Source organism: Scyliorhinus torazame, chromosome 2 (genome assembly GCF_047496885.1).
Source record: "Scyliorhinus torazame isolate Kashiwa2021f chromosome 2, sScyTor2.1, whole genome shotgun sequence".
Classification (NCBI taxonomy): Eukaryota; Metazoa; Chordata; class Chondrichthyes; order Carcharhiniformes; family Scyliorhinidae; genus Scyliorhinus; species Scyliorhinus torazame.
Genome location: NC_092708.1, coordinates 399,038,909 through 399,057,653, shown reverse-complemented (window position 1 = coordinate 399,057,653; position 18,745 = coordinate 399,038,909). Strand labels below are relative to the sequence as shown.

At 49.3% G+C, this 18,745-nt stretch overlaps 2 protein-coding genes across 3 annotated transcripts in view; both read left to right on the top strand.

Annotated features, from left to right (window-relative positions):
• Positions 1-2,882, top strand: part of LOC140406316 (autophagy-related protein 2 homolog B-like) — a 226,651-nt gene extending 223,769 nt beyond the window's left edge. For both annotated transcript variants that reach the window (XM_072494440.1, XM_072494434.1), the window contains exon 42: positions 441-2,882. In XM_072494440.1, coding sequence (XP_072350541.1) covers positions 441-671 — 231 coding nt within the window. In that variant the 3' untranslated portion in view covers positions 672-2,882. The remainder of the gene's footprint in view (positions 1-440) is intronic.
• An 8,761-nt stretch (positions 2,883-11,643) lies between these two features.
• Positions 11,644-18,745, top strand: part of noxred1 (NADP-dependent oxidoreductase domain containing 1) — an 80,409-nt gene continuing 73,307 nt past the window's right edge. The window contains exon 1 of the mRNA XM_072494364.1: positions 11,644-11,884. Within this exon, the coding sequence (XP_072350465.1) occupies positions 11,709-11,884 (176 nt within the window). The 5' untranslated portion in view covers positions 11,644-11,708. The remainder of the gene's footprint in view (positions 11,885-18,745) is intronic.

Below are 18,745 nucleotides of genomic sequence, written 5' to 3'. Positions count from 1 at the left end.
CATCTTCTCGCCATATCCTTAAATCCCCACCGGCCCACCTTCTCCCCATATCCCTCAACCCCCACCAATCACCTTCTCTCTATATCCTCAATCACCACCGGCCCACATTCTCCCATATCCTTTAATTCCCACCGGCCCACCTTCTCCCCATATCCTTAAATTCCCACCGGCCCACCTTCTCCCCATATCCTTAAATCCTCACCGGCCCACCTTCTCTCCCTATCCCTCAACCCCCACCAACCCACCTTCTCTCCATATCCTCAATCACCACCGACCCATCTTCTCCCCATATCCTCAATCACCACCGACCCATCTTCTCCCCAAATCCCCATGGAGGTTTCCAGTTAGACTGGGCCAAGGCTATGGGAGATTTTAACAAGAACTGGCTCTTGCCTTGTCACAACCTTTTAATGATTGGTGGTTCTGTGTTTTGTGTGCAGGGATTCACAGACACGGCTCATATGATCTATGAGACTGCGACCCGGGAGCATGAGCAAAGGGGTATGACGGGTGCGGTGGGAGGAGTGTTGCGACAAATCCCGCCAGCGGTGGTGAAACCGTTAATCGTGGCAACAGAGGCCACCTCCAACGTTCTTGGTGGAATGCGAAACCAGATCCAACCTGATGCCCGTCAGGAAGAGTCCCAGAAGTGGCGTCTCAGTGACCAGTAACCGCGCTGGAACAAGATTTTGGGAAAGTGGAAAAGAAATGTTAATAAAGCCTTGAGATCCCGGTGTTGGGATCCAGCTGGGAGTCACTGCACATCTATACATTTTCCTGCCTGTATATTTTGGTCTCACTTAGTTTTGTGAAGTTAAAAATGAAATGAGCAGTGTCCATAAGGTGAGCTGTAGCTTTAAATAATTTAACTGATCTGATGGCTGCGTAGAGTATTCCCTGGTTTATTTTAGAGATGGCATGGAGATATTATATTTTTTAAAAATAGAACCGTGAATGGTGTGACTGCCTCAGTGAGGATTCTGCTGCCCCTCTCAGTTTGGTATGAGAGTGAGAGTGAGACCATTGTCAATTGGATAAGCTGAGGACGAGCTGCCCAAGGGTGTTTTGAGGCTTTTTTTCTTGCATTGACTCAGAAGCAAGCGTGCCAATTATTCTTCCCTCATCCTAGCCCAGATGTTTGTGACTGCTCTGCCCCCCAAATCTGCTGTAACCGCTTCAACTTCCCTTCATACCCTAACCCCATCGTTCAGGCTCTTAATGGCTCCCAACAGACTATGCTTTCTGTTGCTATGCTCTGTTTAATCAGCTTTGCTGCAAAGGATTTGGATTAAATCAAGGGTGTGCCTTAAATTCCTGGTTCTTTATCTCTTGTCTAATGGGTCAATCTGGCATCATCATTGCCCCAGACCTTCAGCCCCAGCACATTGAAAACAAAGGTAACAAGTTAGACAGCTTGAGCAGTAGCAGTATATCAATAGAAACTTGGGGCCAAGTTGCCTGAACACCCTCCAGAGGGGTAGGGAGGGGATATGATTATCCAGTCGCTGCCAATGTAAAACATTGCAGTTCACTGGGGAAATGTTGTTTTCTCAAGCCTCTGCTACGAGTCAATCAGCTGTGTAAACATTAGCTTCCCCCAAATTATGGCAGAAAACTGGCCCACTTAAATTAACTGTATCCCATATTCTGCATCCAATATATCTGGAAATGTCCTCCCAGTATTTCAAATTTTATACCTTTTCCTCCCTTGAAACAAATTAAAGCAAATTAAACCTTTAATGTAAGCAGCAGAAAGTGAACTTGGCAGAGGAAGGGCTGACTTTCGTTCCCATTGGTCGGTGTAAATGAGTGTTTCAGATCCTTGACATCCTCGAACCTCTTCATTTTTAAAAAAAGTTTGTGTAAAACCCTGTTACATTAGTCACCCAGTGCTGTCAGCAAACTAATCCTGTTGCCCACTCGCTCTCAGATGAATCCACTGCGAAGGAGCTGGTACAACAGCCTGGGTTACTAATGAGCTCCCACAGGATGGCCCTTCATGACACAGTGCAGAGAATGGTCACTTCTTCCTGTTCTTCAACCGGAGCATGTTGTGGGAGTGAGAGAGAAGGAGAAATTATTTCATTATTATTTGATTTTTCTTGGTGCTATTGATGTCCTTCAGCCAGCATCGAGTTGAAAAGGAAAAATACTCAGTAGCAGGTGTCCAGTGCAGCTCGGGATGTAGAGTGCAGGCACAGAAGAGGGGCGGTTGTCTAATTAATTCTCTCCTGCACCCCCAATGTCAGTGGGGCCCTGACTGGATTATTATTTTCCTCGGTGTGCTGGGTGCCACACTCTCTTTCTCCCTATCTGTTCCCGTCAACAGGGCCTGTTGCTTGGAAGAGTTTCCTTAAATTAAAGTTGCAACAACCTTCTGCTTGCACTTGCCACTGTGATCCAAAGTATTGTCGCTAAAAAGATTTGCTGGGTAAAAGCAGAATATCGATGGGATGGGATATGGTTGGGAAACCTCCTCTCCCCTGTTCCAGAGAACATTTTCTTTTTTTAAAAAGAGTAAGAATTAGAAACTTGACCAGCAGTCCCAAACCTGTGCATCACTCTTGCATTTCAAAACTTGCTCTTCAAACTAAATTTCTTTGCAATGTCACCGTGGTCTGTGGACACTGCTACAAGTACTGAGTTCTAGTTGAGATTTGTGTTGCTTTGTATAAATTTTTAATTTCTTTTGTACAGCAGATTATACAACCTTTTGTGGGTTTATTTAGAATTGTCTGTTACCATAACAACTGTACATATTTCTGAATAATGTTGCTGTGGGTGTATCATAGCGATGGTTATGAAGGAATGTACCATAGTCGATGTACTTGAGAAAGGGAAGAAAATAAATAATACACAGTCTTGTGTGTATGTGTACATTATCCTGCTTTGCTATCTGTTCGTTTCCATACTAATAGATTAAGTCGGCGTCTTTGGCAACCACTCACTAACTTGTATGGTTGTCCACCTAAAAACCTTTGTGTTCCTGGTCATGGGTTGTGTGGGGCCTGGCATGGCTGATGAGCTGATCCTGAAGTCACATCTTCGACCACACACACTTGGCAGCCGTTTCCAGGAGGTGGGATTGATGCTTGGGCTCTCGATCGTTGGTATTCCTTTCTCAGGCTCCTTTTCTGGGCCTCCTCTTGCCGTCGGGTGTCCTCGAGCAATTGTTAGTTCTTGATGACGAATCCAATTCCATGTGCCCTGAGCTGATCCTCTGGTTTTCCTCATTTGCTCTTCGAGTCTCTTGCAGGGCATCAATGTCAGTGTTGAAGTGCCTCAGTTCACGGCAACAAGGGCAGTTCTCATTCCGGGTGATTTTTTTTGTTTTTTGCCCGTTATCTATGAGGGTGCGTACATTCCAGGTTCCAAAATTCAGTTTAACTTCGATTTTCTGACTGCAGGTAGACAGAACATAGAACAGTACAGCACAGAACAGGCTCTTCGGCCCTCAATGTTGTGCCGAGCATTGTCCGAAACCAAGATCAAGCTATCCCACTCCGTCATTCTGGTGTGCTCCATGTGCCTATCCAATAACCGCTTGAAAGTTCCTAAAGTGTCTGACTCCACTATCACAGCAGGCAGTCCATTCCACACCCTAACCACTCTCTGAGTAAAGAACCTACCTCGGACATCCCTCCTACATCTCCCACCCCGAACCTTATAGTTATAGTTACGCTCCCTTGTAACAGCTACATCCACCTGAGGAAATAGTCCCTGAACGTCCACTCTATCTATCCCCCTCATCATCTTATAAACCTCTATTAAGTCGCCTCTCATCCTCCTCCGCTCCAAAGAGAAAAGCCCTAGCTCCCTCAACCTTTCCTCATAAGACCTATCCTGCAAACCAGGCAGCATCCTGGTAAATCTCCTTTGCACCCTTTCCAATGCTTCCACATCCCTCCTATAGTGAGGTGACCAGAACTGCACACAATACTCCAAATGTGGTCTCACCAGGTCATGTACAGTTGCAGCATAACCCCACGGCTCTTAAACTCAAGCCCCTGTTAATAAACGCTAACACACTATCGGCCTTCTTCACGGCTCTATCCACTTGAGTGGCAACCTTCAGAGATCTGTGGACATGAACCCCAAGATCTCTCTCTTCCTCCACATTCCTCAGAACCCTGCCGTTGACCCCGTAATACGCATTCAAATTTTTTCTACCAAAGTGAATCGCCTCGCACTTATCAGAGTTAAACTCCATCTGCCATTTTTCGGCCCAGCTCTGCATCCTGTCAATGTCTCTTTGCAGCCTACAACAGCCTCCACCTCATCCACTACTCCACCAACCTTGGTGTCATCCGCAAATTTACTGACCCACCCTTCAGCCCCCTCCTCCAAGTCATTGATAAAAATCACAAATAGCAGAGGACCCAGCACTGATCCCTGTGGTACATCGCTGGTAACTGGTCTCCAGTCTGAAAATTTTCCATCCATAACCACCACCCTCTGTCTTCTATGTGATAGCCAGTTACTTATCCAATTGGCCAAATTTCCCTCTATCCCACACCTCCTTACTTTCTTCATAAGCCGACCATGGGGAACCTTATCAAACGCCTTACTAAAATCCATGTATACGACATCAACAGCTCTACCTTCACCTACACACTTAGCTACCTCCTCAAAGAATTCAAACAAATTTGTGAGGCAAGACTTGCCCTTCACAAATCCGTGTTGACTATCCCGGATTAAGCTGCATCTTTCCAAATGGTCATAAATCCTATCCTTCAGGACCTTTTCCATTAACTTACCGACCACTGAAATAAGACTAACCGGCCTATAATTACCAGGGTCATTCCTATTCCCTTTCTTGAACAGAGGAACAACATTCGCCACTCTCCAGTCCTCTGGCACTATCCCCGTGGACAGTGAGGACCCAAAGATCAAAGCCAAAGGCTCTGCAATCTCATCCCTTGCCTCCCAAAGAATCCTTGGATATATCCCATCTGGCCCAGGAGACTTGTCGACCCTAAGGTTTTTCAAAATTGCTAATACATCCTTCCTCAGAACATCTACCTCCTCCAGCCTACCCGCCTGTATCACACTCTCATCCTCAAAAACATGGCCCCTCTCCTTGGTGAACACTGAAGAAAAGTAATCATTCAACACCTCTCCTATTTCTGCTGACTCCATGCACAAGTTCCCACTACTGTCCATGACCTGCCCTAACCTCACCCTGGTCATTCTTTTATTTCTCACATAAGAGTAAAAAGCCTTGGGGTCTTCCTTATTCCGACCCGCCAAGGACTTTTCATGCCCGGCTGTCACTCTTGCGCTGTTTTCACTCCCCCGACTGTCTTTCCTCTCGCGCTGTTTCCAAAGCCCCGACTGTCGCTCCTCTCGTGCTGTTTTCACTCCCCCGGCTGTCTCTCCTCTCGCGCTGTTTTCACTGTCCCGGCTGTCGCTCCTCTCGCGCTGTTTTCCCTGTCCCGGCTCTCTCTCCTCTCGCGCTGTTTTCACTCTCCCGGCTGTCTCTCCTCTCACGCTGTTTTCCCTGTCCCGGCTGTCTCTCCTCTCGCGCTGTTTTCACTTCCCCGACTGTCTCTCCTCTCGCGCTGTTTTCACTGTCCCGGCTCACTCTCCTCCCGCGCTGTTTTCACTGTCCCGGCTGTCGCTCCTCTCACGCTGTTTTCACTGTCCCGGCTGTCTCTCCTCTCGCGCTGGTTTCACTCCCCCGGCTGTCTCTCCTCTCGCGCTGTTTTCACTGTCACGGCTGTCGCTCCTCTCGCGCTGTTTTCACTGTCCCGGCTGTCTCTCCTCTCGCGCTGTTTTCACTCCCCCGACTGTCACTCCTCTCGCGCTGTTTTCACTGTCCCGGCTGTCTCTCCTCTCGCGCTCTTTTCACTCCCCCGACTGTCTCTCCTCTCGCGCTGTTTTCAATGTCCCGGCTATCTCTCCTCTCACGCTGTTTTCACTCCCCCGGCTGTCTCTCCTCGCGCGCTGTTTTCACTCCCCCGACGGTCTCTCCTCTCGCGCTCTTTTCACTCCCCCGACTGTCTCTCCTCTCGCGCTGTTTTCAATGTCCCGGCTGTCTCTCCTCTCCCGCTGTTTTCACTCCCCCGGCTGTCTCTCCTCTCGCGCTGTTTTCACTCCCCCGGCTGTCTCTCCTCGCGCGCTGTTTTCACTCCCCCGACGGTCTCTCCTCTCGCGCTCTTTTCACTCCCCCGACTGTCTCTCCTCTCGCGCTGTTTTCAATGTCCCGGCTGTCTCTCCTCTCCCGCTGTTTTCACTCCCCCGGCTGTCTCTCCTCTCGCGCTGTTTTCACTCCCCCGACTGTCTCTCCTCTCGCGCTGTGTACACACCCCCGGCTGTCTCTCCTCTCGCGCTGTTTTCACTCCCCCGGCTGTCTCTCCTCTCGCGCTGTTTTCACTCACCCGGCTGTCTCTCCTCTCGCGCTGTTTTCACTGTCCCGACAGTCTCCCCTCCCGCGCTGTTTTCACTGTCCCGGCTCTCTCTCCTCTCGCGCTGTTTTTACTGTCCCGGCTGTCGCTCCTCTCGCGCTGTTTTCACTGTCCCGGCTCTCTCTCCTCTCGCGCTGTTTTCACTTCCCCGACTGTCTCTCCTCTCGCGCTGTTTTCACTGTCCCGGCTGTCTCTCCTCTCGCACTGTTTTCACTGTCCCGGCTCGCTCTCCTCTCGCGCAGTTTTCACTGTCCCGGCTGTCGCTCCTCTCGCGCTGTTTTCACTGTCCCGGCTGTCTCTCCTCTCGCGCTGTTTTCACTGTCCCGGCTGTCTCTCCTCTCGCGCTGTTTTCACTTCCCCGACTGCCTCTCCTCTCGCGCTGTTTTCACTGTCCCGGCTGTCGCTCCTCTCGCGCTGTTTTCACTCCCCCGGCTGTCTCTCCTCTCGCGCTGTTTACACTGTCCCGGCTATCTCTCCTCTCGCGCTGTTTTCAAAGCACCGACTGTCTCTCCTCTCGCGCTGTTTTCACTCTCCCGGCTCTCTCTCCCCTCGCGCTGTTTTCACTCCCCCGACTGTCTCTCCTCTCGCTCTGTTTTCACTCCCCCGGCTGTCTCTCCTCTCGCTCTGTTTTCACTCCCCCGACTGTCTCTCCTCTCGCGCTGTTTTCACTCCCCCGGCTGTCTCTCCTCTCGCGCTGTTTTCACTCCACCGACTGTCTCTCCTCTCGCGCTGTTTTCACTCTCCCGGCTCTCTCTCCTCTCGCGCTGTTTTCACTCTCCCAGCTCTCTCTCCCCTCGCGCTATTTTCACTCCCCCGGCTGTCTCTCCTCCCGCGCTGTTTTCACTCTCCCGGCTCTCTCTCCCCTCGCGCTGTTTTCACTCCCCCGACTGTCTCTCCTCTCGCTCTGTTTTCACTCCCCCGGCTGTCTCTCCTCTCGCTCTGTTTTCACTCCCCCGACTGTCTCTCCTCTCTCGCTGTTTTCACTCCCCCGGCTGTCTCTCCTCTCGCGCTGTTTTCACTCCACCGACTGTCTCTCCTCTCGCGCTGTTTTCAATGTCCCGGCTGTCTCTCCTCTCGCGTTGTTTTCACTCCACCGGCTGTCTCTCCTCTCGCGCTATTTTCACTCCACCGACTGTCTCTCCTCTCGCGCTGTTTTCACTCCCCCGGCTGTCTCTCCTCTCGAGCTGTTTTCACTGTCCCGGCTGTCTCTCCTCTCGCGCTGTTTTCACTGTCCCGGCTGTCTCTCCTCTCGCGCTGTTTTCACTCCCCCGGCTGTCTCTCCTGTCGCGCTGTTTTCACTCCCCTGACTGTCTTAACTCTCGTGCTGTTTTCACTGTCCCGACTGTCACTCCTCTCGCGCTGTTTTCACTCCTCCGGCTGTCTCTCCTCTCGCGCTATTTTCACTCCACCGACTGTCTCTCCTCTCGCGCTGTTTTCACTCCCCCATCTGTCTCTCCTCTCGCGCTGTTTTCACTGTCCCGGCTGTCTCTCCTCTCGCGCTGATTTCACTCCCCCGACTGTCTCTCCTCTCGCGCTGTTTCCCTCCCCTGACTGTCTCTCCTCTCGTGCTGTTTTCACTCTCCCGACTGTCTCTCCTCTCGCACTGTTTTCACTCCCCCGGCTGTCTCTCCTCTCGCGCTGTTTTCACACTCCCGTCTGTCGCTCCTCTCGCGCTGTTTTCAATGTCCCGGCTGTCTCTCCTCTCGTGCTGTTTTCACTCTCCCGTCTGTCTCTCCACTCGCGCTGTTTTCACTGTCCCGGCTGTCTCTCCTCTCGCGCTGTTTTCACACTCCCGTCTGTCGCTCCTCTCGCTCTGTTTTCACTGTCCCGTCTGTCGCTCCTCTCGCGCTGTTTTCAATGTCCCGGCTGTCTCTCCTCTCGCGCTGTTTTCACACTCCCGTCTGTCGTTCCTCTCGCGCTGTTTTCAATGTCCCGGCTGTCTCTCCTCTCGTGCTGTTTTCACTCTCCCGGCTGTCTCTCCTCTCTATTTGGAGCTTCTCGGGCTACACATTCAACCTGGGCAAAAGTGAAGTCTGCCCTGTGAATCTGGGACGGGGCAGAGCTGGCGGGATTACTATTCAAAGTAGCCCAAACAAATTCCGCCACCTGGGGGTCCAGATAGCCCACAACTGAACACAGATCCACAAGTGGGGTTGGTTGGGTGGGTGGGGGAGACACACAAGAGTCAACGAGTCTGCAGTGAACAGACATGGAAGTGGGATGGCGGGGGGGAAGCCAGAGAGAGAGGAGGGACAGTCTGGAAAATGGCCAATCCAGAAATCAGGGCCGCAAGAAACAGAACCTCCCAAAGAAACGCCGAGAATAGGATGGTGAGGGAGGGAGAAGAGGGGAGTGGTACGGGAAGCGGGAAACATCGCGCACACGTCATAGAATTTACAGTGCAGCGGGAGGCCATTCGGCCCATCGAGGCTGCACTGGTCCTTGGAAAGGGCACCCTACCTAAGCCCACACCTCCACCCTATGCCCGTAACTCAGTAACCCCATCTAACCTTTTTGGACACTAAGGGCAATTTACTTATCCTGTCGTCGTCAAATTTAGCTCCATACATTAGGTCCCTTCATCCACATCATTGATGCAGATTGGATACAGCTGAGGCCCCAGCTCTAATCCCGGTGACATTCCGTTACAGCATGCTAACCCAAAAAAGACCCATTTATGTCTACTCTCTGAATCCTGAGAGTTAACTCGTCCTTTCTCCACGCCACTCCCGACATCATTTTGTGCAGTAACTTTTAACCTAATCAAATCCCTCTGGAAATCTCAAGTACATCACATCTACAATTATCCACCTTGCTTGTATCTTCCTCAAAGAACTCTCATAAATTAGTTTTTTAAAACATTTTTAAAAATAAATTTGAGTACCCAATTCTTTTTTTTCCCAATTAAGGGGCAATTTAGCGTGGCCAATCCACCTAACCAGCACATCTTTGGGCTGTGGGGGTGAGACCCTCGCAAGCACGGTGAGAGTGTCATAAATTAGTTAACCATCATTTCCCTTTCACAAACCCAGATTGGCTCTGCCTGATGAAATGTATCCTGCTATAACCTCCATGGTAATGGATTCTAACAATTTCCCATTGACTGAACTATAATTTCCTGCTTTCCTTCTCCTTCCTTTCTTGAATAAAGTTGTTATATTTGCTATTTTCCAATCCACTGGGATCCTTCAGAATCTAAAGAATGTTGGAAAATTATAACCAATGGCTCTACTATCTCTGCAACCACTTCTTTAAGACCCGAGGATGCAGGCCATCTCTGGCCCTGTGACTTGTCAGCCTTTCGCTTACCCAGCACCTTTTAGAACAAAGACAAAGAATAAAGAACAATACAACATAGGAACAGGCCCTTCGGCCCTCCAAGCCTGTACTGGTCATGCTACCACCCTTGGCCAAAACCTTCAGCACTTCCTAGTGCTATATCCCTCTACAGCCATCTTATTCATGTATTTGTCAAGATGCCTTTTGAACGCCATTAGTGTATCTGCTTCCACAACCTCCCCTGGCAACGCGTTCCAGGCACTCACCACCCTCTGTGTAAAAAAACCTGCCTCGCACATCTCCTCTAAACTTTGCCCTACGGACCTTAAACCTATGCCCCCTGGTGACTGACCCCTCCACCCTGGAAAAGAGTGCTTGACCATCCACTCTATCCATTCCCCTCATCATCTTGTAGACCTCTATCAGGTCACCCTCAGCCTCCATTGTTCTAATGAAAACAGTCTGAGTCTATTCAGCCTCTCCGCATAGCTAACACCCTCCAGACCAGGCAACATCCTGGTAAACCTCCTCTGCACCCTCTCCAAAGCATCCACATCCTTCTGGTAGTGTGGCAACCAGAATATTCTAAGTGCGGACTTACCAAGGTTCTATACAACCATCGCATGACTTTTCTTGGTGATTGTGATTGTTTCGAGTTCCTCCCTTCCATTCACTGCTTGATTTTCAAGTATATTTGGGAAGTTTCTAAGTCTTTTACAGTGAAGACAGGCATATGTCAATAAAACGTTTTAAAAATCAAAAATGTGTACATTAAACCTTTATTTATTATTACATTAAAACTTTATGGGCAGCACGGTAGCATAGTGGTTAGCACAATTGCTTCACAGCTCCAGGGTCCCATGATGCCATGCTTCTTGTCTTTTCGACCATTTTAATATTACATTTCTGGTCTCACAGCTCAGTCTGCTGATTTAACACCAACTGGAAAGAACTCGGGCGGATCTTCTGGCTGATCGAGCAGCCAGCCGCCATCTCTCAACGCCTCAAAGCCTGTTTGATTTTAAAGTCTCTTTTTTAAAGTGATTTAAAAGTATCTGAGCATTGCCTGTCAAGCAATCTGGACACTGAATGGATCTGGGGGGTGACGGGGGGTCTGGGGGAGTGAGGGTGAGGTGGGGTCTGGGGGGGGGAGGTGAGGGGGGGGTCTGGGGGGGGGGTGAGGGTGGGGTCTGGGGGGGGGGGGTGAGGGTGGGGTCTGGGGGGGGGGGTGAGGGGGGGGTCTGGGGGGGGGGTGAGGGGGGGGTCTGGGGGGGTGGGGGGGGTCTGGGGGGGGGGTGAGGGTGGGGTCTGGGGGGGGGGTGAGGGGGGGGTGGGGGGGGTCTGGGGGGGGGTGAGGGGGGGGTCTGGGGGGGGTGAGGGTGGGGTCTGGGGGGGGGTGAGGGGGGGGTCTGGGGGGGTGATGGGGGGGGTCGGGGGGGGGGGGGGGTGGGGGTGGGGTCGGGGGGGGGTGAGGGTGGGGTCTGGGGGGGTGGGGTCTGGGAGAGTGAGGGTGGGGTCTGGGGGGGGTGAGGGGGGGGGACAGTCAGCACCAGCAGGGAGGGGCTGAATGTCTCCATGGGGATGATTGGACAGGTTGTCCTCACATTGAACCCAAGAGGACAACTGTGACCTTCAACCTTTCACCCGGAAATACTGTCTGCGGTTTGAAACGTTGCCATGGTGACGGTGGGGGCGGGGCCGTTGCCGGGGTGATGGGGGGCTGTTGCCGCTGCCAAGGTGACGGCGGGGGCGGGGCCGTTGCCGGGGTGACGGCAGGGGCGTTGCCATTGCCGGGGGGGGCGGGGCTGTTGCCGTTGCCGGGGTGACGGTGGGGGCGGGGCCGTAGCCGGGGTGATGGGGGGGCTGTTGCCGCTGCCAAGGTGACGGCGGGGGCGGGGCCGTTGCCGGGGTGATGGCGGGGGCGGGGCCGTTGCCATTGCCGGGGGGGGGCGGGGCTGTTGCCGTTGCCGGGGTGATCGAGGCGCCGCGGCCCTGGTGCCGCTGAAGCCTGGGACCTGGGTAATGGCGGAAGAGGATTTTTTGAGTCTGACCTACCGCCTCCCGTCCCTCAGCTTCGAGGCGCCGCTGAGCGGGGAGGAAAGAACTTTCACCCAAAACATCCGGATGCGGGCCTGGGCTCTGACCGTCTGCGGCTGCGCGCACGCTGCCTTCTACTGCCGCCTCCTGACAGCGTTCAGGTAATCAGAGCATCAGTGATCCACACCCAGGAATGGAGCAATACCAGAGCAATCAATATCACTGCCTCTGATCAATATCACTGCCTCTGATCACTATCATTGCCTCTGATCACTATCACTGCCTCTGATCAATATCACTGCCTCTGATCAATATCACTGCCTCTGATCACTATCACTGCCTCTGATCACTATCATTGCCTCTGATCACTATCACTGCCTCTGATCGATACCACTGCCTCTGATCAATATCACTGCCTCTGATCAATATCACTGCCTCTGATCAATACCACTGCCTCTGATCAATATCACTGCCTCTGATCAATATCACTGCCTCTGATCAATATCACTGCCTCTGATCAATATCACTGCCTCTGATCACTATCACTGCCTCTGATCAATATCACTGCCTCTGATCAATATCACTGCCTCTGATCAATACCACTGCCTCTGATCAATACCACTGCCTCTGATCACTATCACTGCCTCTGATCAATATCACTGCCTCTGATCAATATCACTGCCTCTGATCAATATCACTGCCTCTGATCAATATCACTGCCTCTGATCAATATCACTGCTTCTGATCAATATCACTGCCTCTGATCAATACCACTGCCTCTGATCAATACCACTGCCTCTGATCACTATCACTGCCTCTGATCAATATCACTGCCTCTGATCAATATCACTGCCTCTGATCACTATCACTGCCTCTGATCAATATCACTGCCTCTGATCAATATCACTGCCTCTGATCACTATCACTGCCTCTGATCAATACCACTGCCTCTGATCAATACCACTGCCTCTGATCAATATCACTGCCTCTGATCACTATCACTGCCTCTGATCAATATCACTGCCTCTGATCAATATCACTGCCTCTGATCACTATCACTGCCTCTGATCACTATCACTGCCTCTGATCAATATCACTGCCTCTGATCAATATCACTGCCTCTGATCAATATCACTGCCTCTGATCAATATCACTGCCTCTGATCAATATCACTGCCTCTGATCAATATCACTGCCTCTGATCACTATCACTGCCACTGATCAATATCACTGCCTCTGATCACTATCACTGCCTCTGATCAATATCACTGCCTCTGATCAATATCACTGCCTCTGATCAATATCACTGCCTCTGATCAATATCACTGCCTCTGATCAATATCACTGCCTCTGATCACTATCACTGCCTCTGATCAATACCACTGCCTCTGATCAATATCACTGCCTCTGATCAATACCACTGCCTCTGATCACTATCACTGCCTCTGATCACTATCACTGCCTCTGATCAATACCACTGCCTCTGATCAATATCACTGCCTCTGATCAATACCACTGCCTCTGATCACTATCACTGCCTCTGATCACTATCATTGCCTCTGATCACTATCACTGCCTCTGATCACTATCACTGCCTCTGATCATTATCACTGCCTCTGATCAATATCACTGCCTCTGATCACTATCACTGCCTCTGATCACTATCACTGCCTCTGATCACTATCACTGCCTCTGATCAATATCACTGCCTCTGATCAATATCACTGCCTCTGATCAATACCACTGCCTCTGATCACTATCACTGCCTCTGATCAATACCACTGCCTCTGATCAATACCACTGCCTCTATCTGATCAATATCACTGCCTCTGATCAATACCACTGCCTCTGATCAATATCACTGCCTCTGATCAATATCACTGCCTCTGATCAATATCACTGCCTCTGATCACTATCACTGCCTCTGATCAATATCACTGCCTCTGATCAATACCACTGCCTCTGATCAATATCACTGCCTCTGATCACTATCACTGCCTCTGATCACTATCACTGCCTCTGATCAATATCACTGCCTCTGATCACTATCACTGCCTCTGATCACTATCACTGCCTCTGATCAATATCACTGCCTCTGATCAATACCACTGCCTCTGATCAATATCACTGCCTCTAATCGATATCACTGCCTCTGATCACTATCACTGCCTCTGATCAATATCACTGCCTCTAATCGATATCCCTGCCTCTGATCACTATCACTGCCTCTGATCACTATCACTGCCTCTGATCAATATCACTGCCTCTGATCAATACCACTGCCACTGATCAATATCACTGCCTCTGATCAATATCACTGCCTCTAATCGATATCACTGCCTCTGATCACTATCACTGCCTCTGATCAATATCACTGCCTCTAATCGATATCACTGCCTCTGATCACTATCACTGCCTCTGATCACTATCACTGCCTCTGATCAATATCACTGCCTCTGATCAATACCACTGCCACTGATCAATATCACTGCCTCTGATCAATATCACTGCCTCTGATCACTATCACTGCCTCTGATCAATATCACTGCCTCTGATCAATATCACTGCCTCTGATCAATATCACTGCCTCTGATCAATACCACTGCCTCTGATCAATACCACTGCCTCTGATCAATACCACTGCCTCTGATCACTATCACTGCCTCTGATCAATATCACTGCCTCTGATCAATATCACTGCCTCTGATCACTATCACTGCCTCTGATCAATATCACTGCCTCTGATCAATATCACTGCCTCTGATCACTATCACTGCCTCTGATCAATACCACTGCCTCTGATCAATACCACTGCCTCTGATCAATATCACTGCCTCTGATCACTATCACTGCCTCTGATCAATATCACTGCCTCTGATCAATATCACTGCCTCTGATCACTATCACTGCCTCTGATCAATATCACTGCCTCTGATCAATATCACTGCCTCTGATCAATATCACTGCCTCTGATCAATATCACTGCCTCTGATCAATATCACTGCCTCTGATCAATATCACTGCCTCTGATCAATATCACTGCCTCTGATCACTATCACTGCCACTGATCAATATCACTGCCTCTGATCACTATCACTGCCTCTGATCAATATCACTGCCTCTGATCAATATCACTGCCTCTGATCAATATCACTGCCTCTGATCAATATCACTGCCTCCGATCAATATCACTGCCTCTGATCACTATCACTGCCTCTGATCAATACCACTGCCTCTGATCAATATCACTGCCTCTGATCAATACCACTGCCTCTGATCACTATCACTGCCTCTGATCACTATCACTGCCTCTGATCAATACCACTGCCTCTGATCAATATCACTGCCTCTGATCAATACCACTGCCTCTGATCACTATCACTGCCTCTGATCACTATCATTGCCTCTGATCACTATCACTGCCTCTGATCACTATCACTGCCTCTGATCATTATCACTGCCTCTGATCAATATCACTGCCTCTGATCAATATCACTGCCTCTGATCACTATCACTGCCTCTGATCACTATCACTGCCTCTGATCACTATCACTGCCTCTGATCAATATCACTGCCTCTGATCAATATCACTGCCTCTGATCAATACCACTGCCTCTGATCACTATCACTGCCTCTGATCAATACCACTGCCTCTGATCAATACCACTGCCTCTGATCAATATCACTGCCTCTGATCAATATCACTGCCTCTGATCAATACCACTGCCTCTGATCAATATCACTGCCTCTGATCACTATCACTGCCTCTGATCACTATCACTGCCTCTGATCAATATCACTGCCTCTGATCACTATCACTGCCTCTGATCACTATCACTGCCTCTGATCAATATCACTGCCTCTGATCAATATCACTGCCTCTGATCAATACCACTGCCTCTGATCAATATCACTGCCTCTGATCAATATCACTGCCTCTGATCAATATCACTGCCTCTGATCACTATCACTGCCTCTGATCAATATCACTGCCTCTGATCAATACCACTGCCTCTGATCAATATCACTGCCTCTGATCACTATCACTGCCTCTGATCACTATCACTGCCTCTGATCACTATCACTGCCTCTGATCAATATCACTGCCTCTGATCACTATCACTGCCTCTGATCACTATCACTGCCTCTGATCAATATCACTGCCTCTGATCAATACCACTGCCTCTGATCAATATCACTGCCTCTAATCGATATCACTGCCTCTGATCACTATCACTGCCTCTGATCAATATCACTGCCTCTAATCGATATCACTGCCTCTGATCACTATCACTGCCTCTGATCACTATCACTGCCTCTGATCAATATCACTGCCTCTGATCAATACCACTGCCACTGATCAATATCACTGCCTCTGATCAATATCACTGCCTCTAATCGATATCACTGCCTCTGATCACTATCACTGCCTCTGATCAATATCACTGCCTCTAATCGATATCACTGCCTCTGATCACTATCACTGCCTCTGATCACTATCACTGCCTCTGATCAATATCACTGCCTCTGATCAATACCACTGCCACTGATCAATATCACTGCCTCTGATCAATATCACTGCCTCTGATCACTATCACTGCCTCTGATCAATATCACTGCCTCTGATCAATACCACTGCCTCTGATCAATATCACTGCCTCTGATCAATATCACTGCCTCTGATCACTATCACTGCCTCTGATCAATATCACTGCCTCTGATCAATACCACTGCCTCTGATCAATACCACTGCCTCTGATCAATACCACTGCCTCTGATCACTATCACTGCCTCTGATCAATATCACTGCCTCTGATCAATATCACTGCCTCTGATCACTATCACTGCCTCTGATCAATATCACTGCCTCTGATCAATATCACTGCCTCTGATCACTATCACTGCCTCTGATCAATACCACTGCCTCTGATCAATACCACTGCCTCTGATCAATATCACTGCCTCTGATCACTATCACTGCCTCTGATCAATATCACTGCCTCTGATCAATATCACTGCCTCTGATCACTATCACTGCCTCTGATCAATATCACTGCCTCTGATCAATATCACTGCCTCTGATCAATATCACTGCCTCTGATCAATATCACTGCCTCTGATCAATATCACTGCCTCTGATCAATATCACTGCCTCTGATCAATATCACTGCCTCTGATCACTATCACTGCCACTGATCAATATCACTGCCTCTGATCACTATCACTGCCTCTGATCAATATCACTGCCTCTGATCAATATCACTGCCTCTGATCAATATCACTGCCTCTGATCAATATCACTGCCTCCGATCAATATCACTGCCTCTGATCACTATCACTGCCTCTGATCAATACCACTGCCTCTGATCAATATCACTGCCTCTGATCAATACCACTGCCTCTGATCACTATCACTGCCTCTGATCACTATCACTGCCTCTGATCAATACCACTGCCTCTGATCAATATCACTGCCTCTGATCAATACCACTGCCTCTGATCACTATCACTGCCTCTGATCACTATCATTGCCTCTGATCACTATCACTGCCTCTGATCACTATCACTGCCTCTGATCATTATCACTGCCTCTGATCAATATCACTGCCTCTGATCAATATCACTGCCTCTGATCACTATCACTGCCTCTGATCACTATCACTGCCTCTGATCACTATCACTGCCTCTGATCAATATCACTGCCTCTGATCAATATCACTGCCTCTGATCAATACCACTGCCTCTGATCACTATCACTGCCTCTGATCAATACCACTGCCTCTGATCAATACCACTGCCTCTGATCAATATCACTGCCTCTGATCAATATCACTGCCTCTGATCAATACCACTGCCTCTGATCAATATCACTGCCTCTGATCACTATCACTGCCTCTGATCACTATCACTGCCTCTGATCAATATCACTGCCTCTGATCACTATCACTGCCTCTGATCACTATCACTGCCTCTGATCAATATCACTGCCTCTGATCAATATCACTGCCTCTGATCAATACCACTGCCTCTGATCAATATCACTGCCTCTGATCAATATCACTGCCTCTGATCAATATCACTGCCTCTGATCACTATCACTGCCTCTGATCAATATCACTGCCTCTGATCAATACCACTGCCTCTGATCAATATCACTGCCTCTGATCACTATCACTGCCTCTGATCACTATCACTGCCTCTGATCACTATCACTGCCTCTGATCAATATCACTGCCTCTGATCACTATCACTGCCTCTGATCACTATCACTGCCTCTGATCAATATCACTGCCTCTGATCAATACCACTGCCTCTGATCAATATCACTGCCTCTAATCGATATCACTGCCTCTGATCACTATCACTGCCTCTGATCAATATCACTGCCTCTAATCGATATCACTGCCTCTGATCACTATCACTGCCTCTGATCACTATCACTGCCTCTGATCAATATCACTGCCTCTGATCAATACCACTGCCTCTGATCAATACCACTGCCACTGATCAATATCACTGCCTCTGATCAATATCACTGCCTCTAATCGATATCACTGCCTCTGATCACTATCACTGCCTCTGATCAATATCACTGCCTCTAATCGATATCACTGCCTCTGATCACTATCACTGCCTCTGATCACTATCACTGCCTCTGATCAATATCACTGCCTCTGATCAATACCACTGCCACTGATCAATATCACTGCCTCTGATCAATATCACTGCCTCTGATCACTATCACTGCCTCTGATCAATATCACTGCCTCTGATCAATACCACTGCCTCTGATCAATATCACTGCCTCTGATCAATATCACTGCCTCTGATCACTATCACTGCCTCTGATCAATATCACTGCCTCTGATCAATACCACTGCCTCTGATCAATATCACTGCGTCTGATCAATATCACTGCCTCTGATCACTATCACTGCCTCTGATCAATATCACTGCCTCTGATCAATACCACTGCCTCTGATCAATATCAATGCCTCTGATCAATATCACTGCCTCTGATCA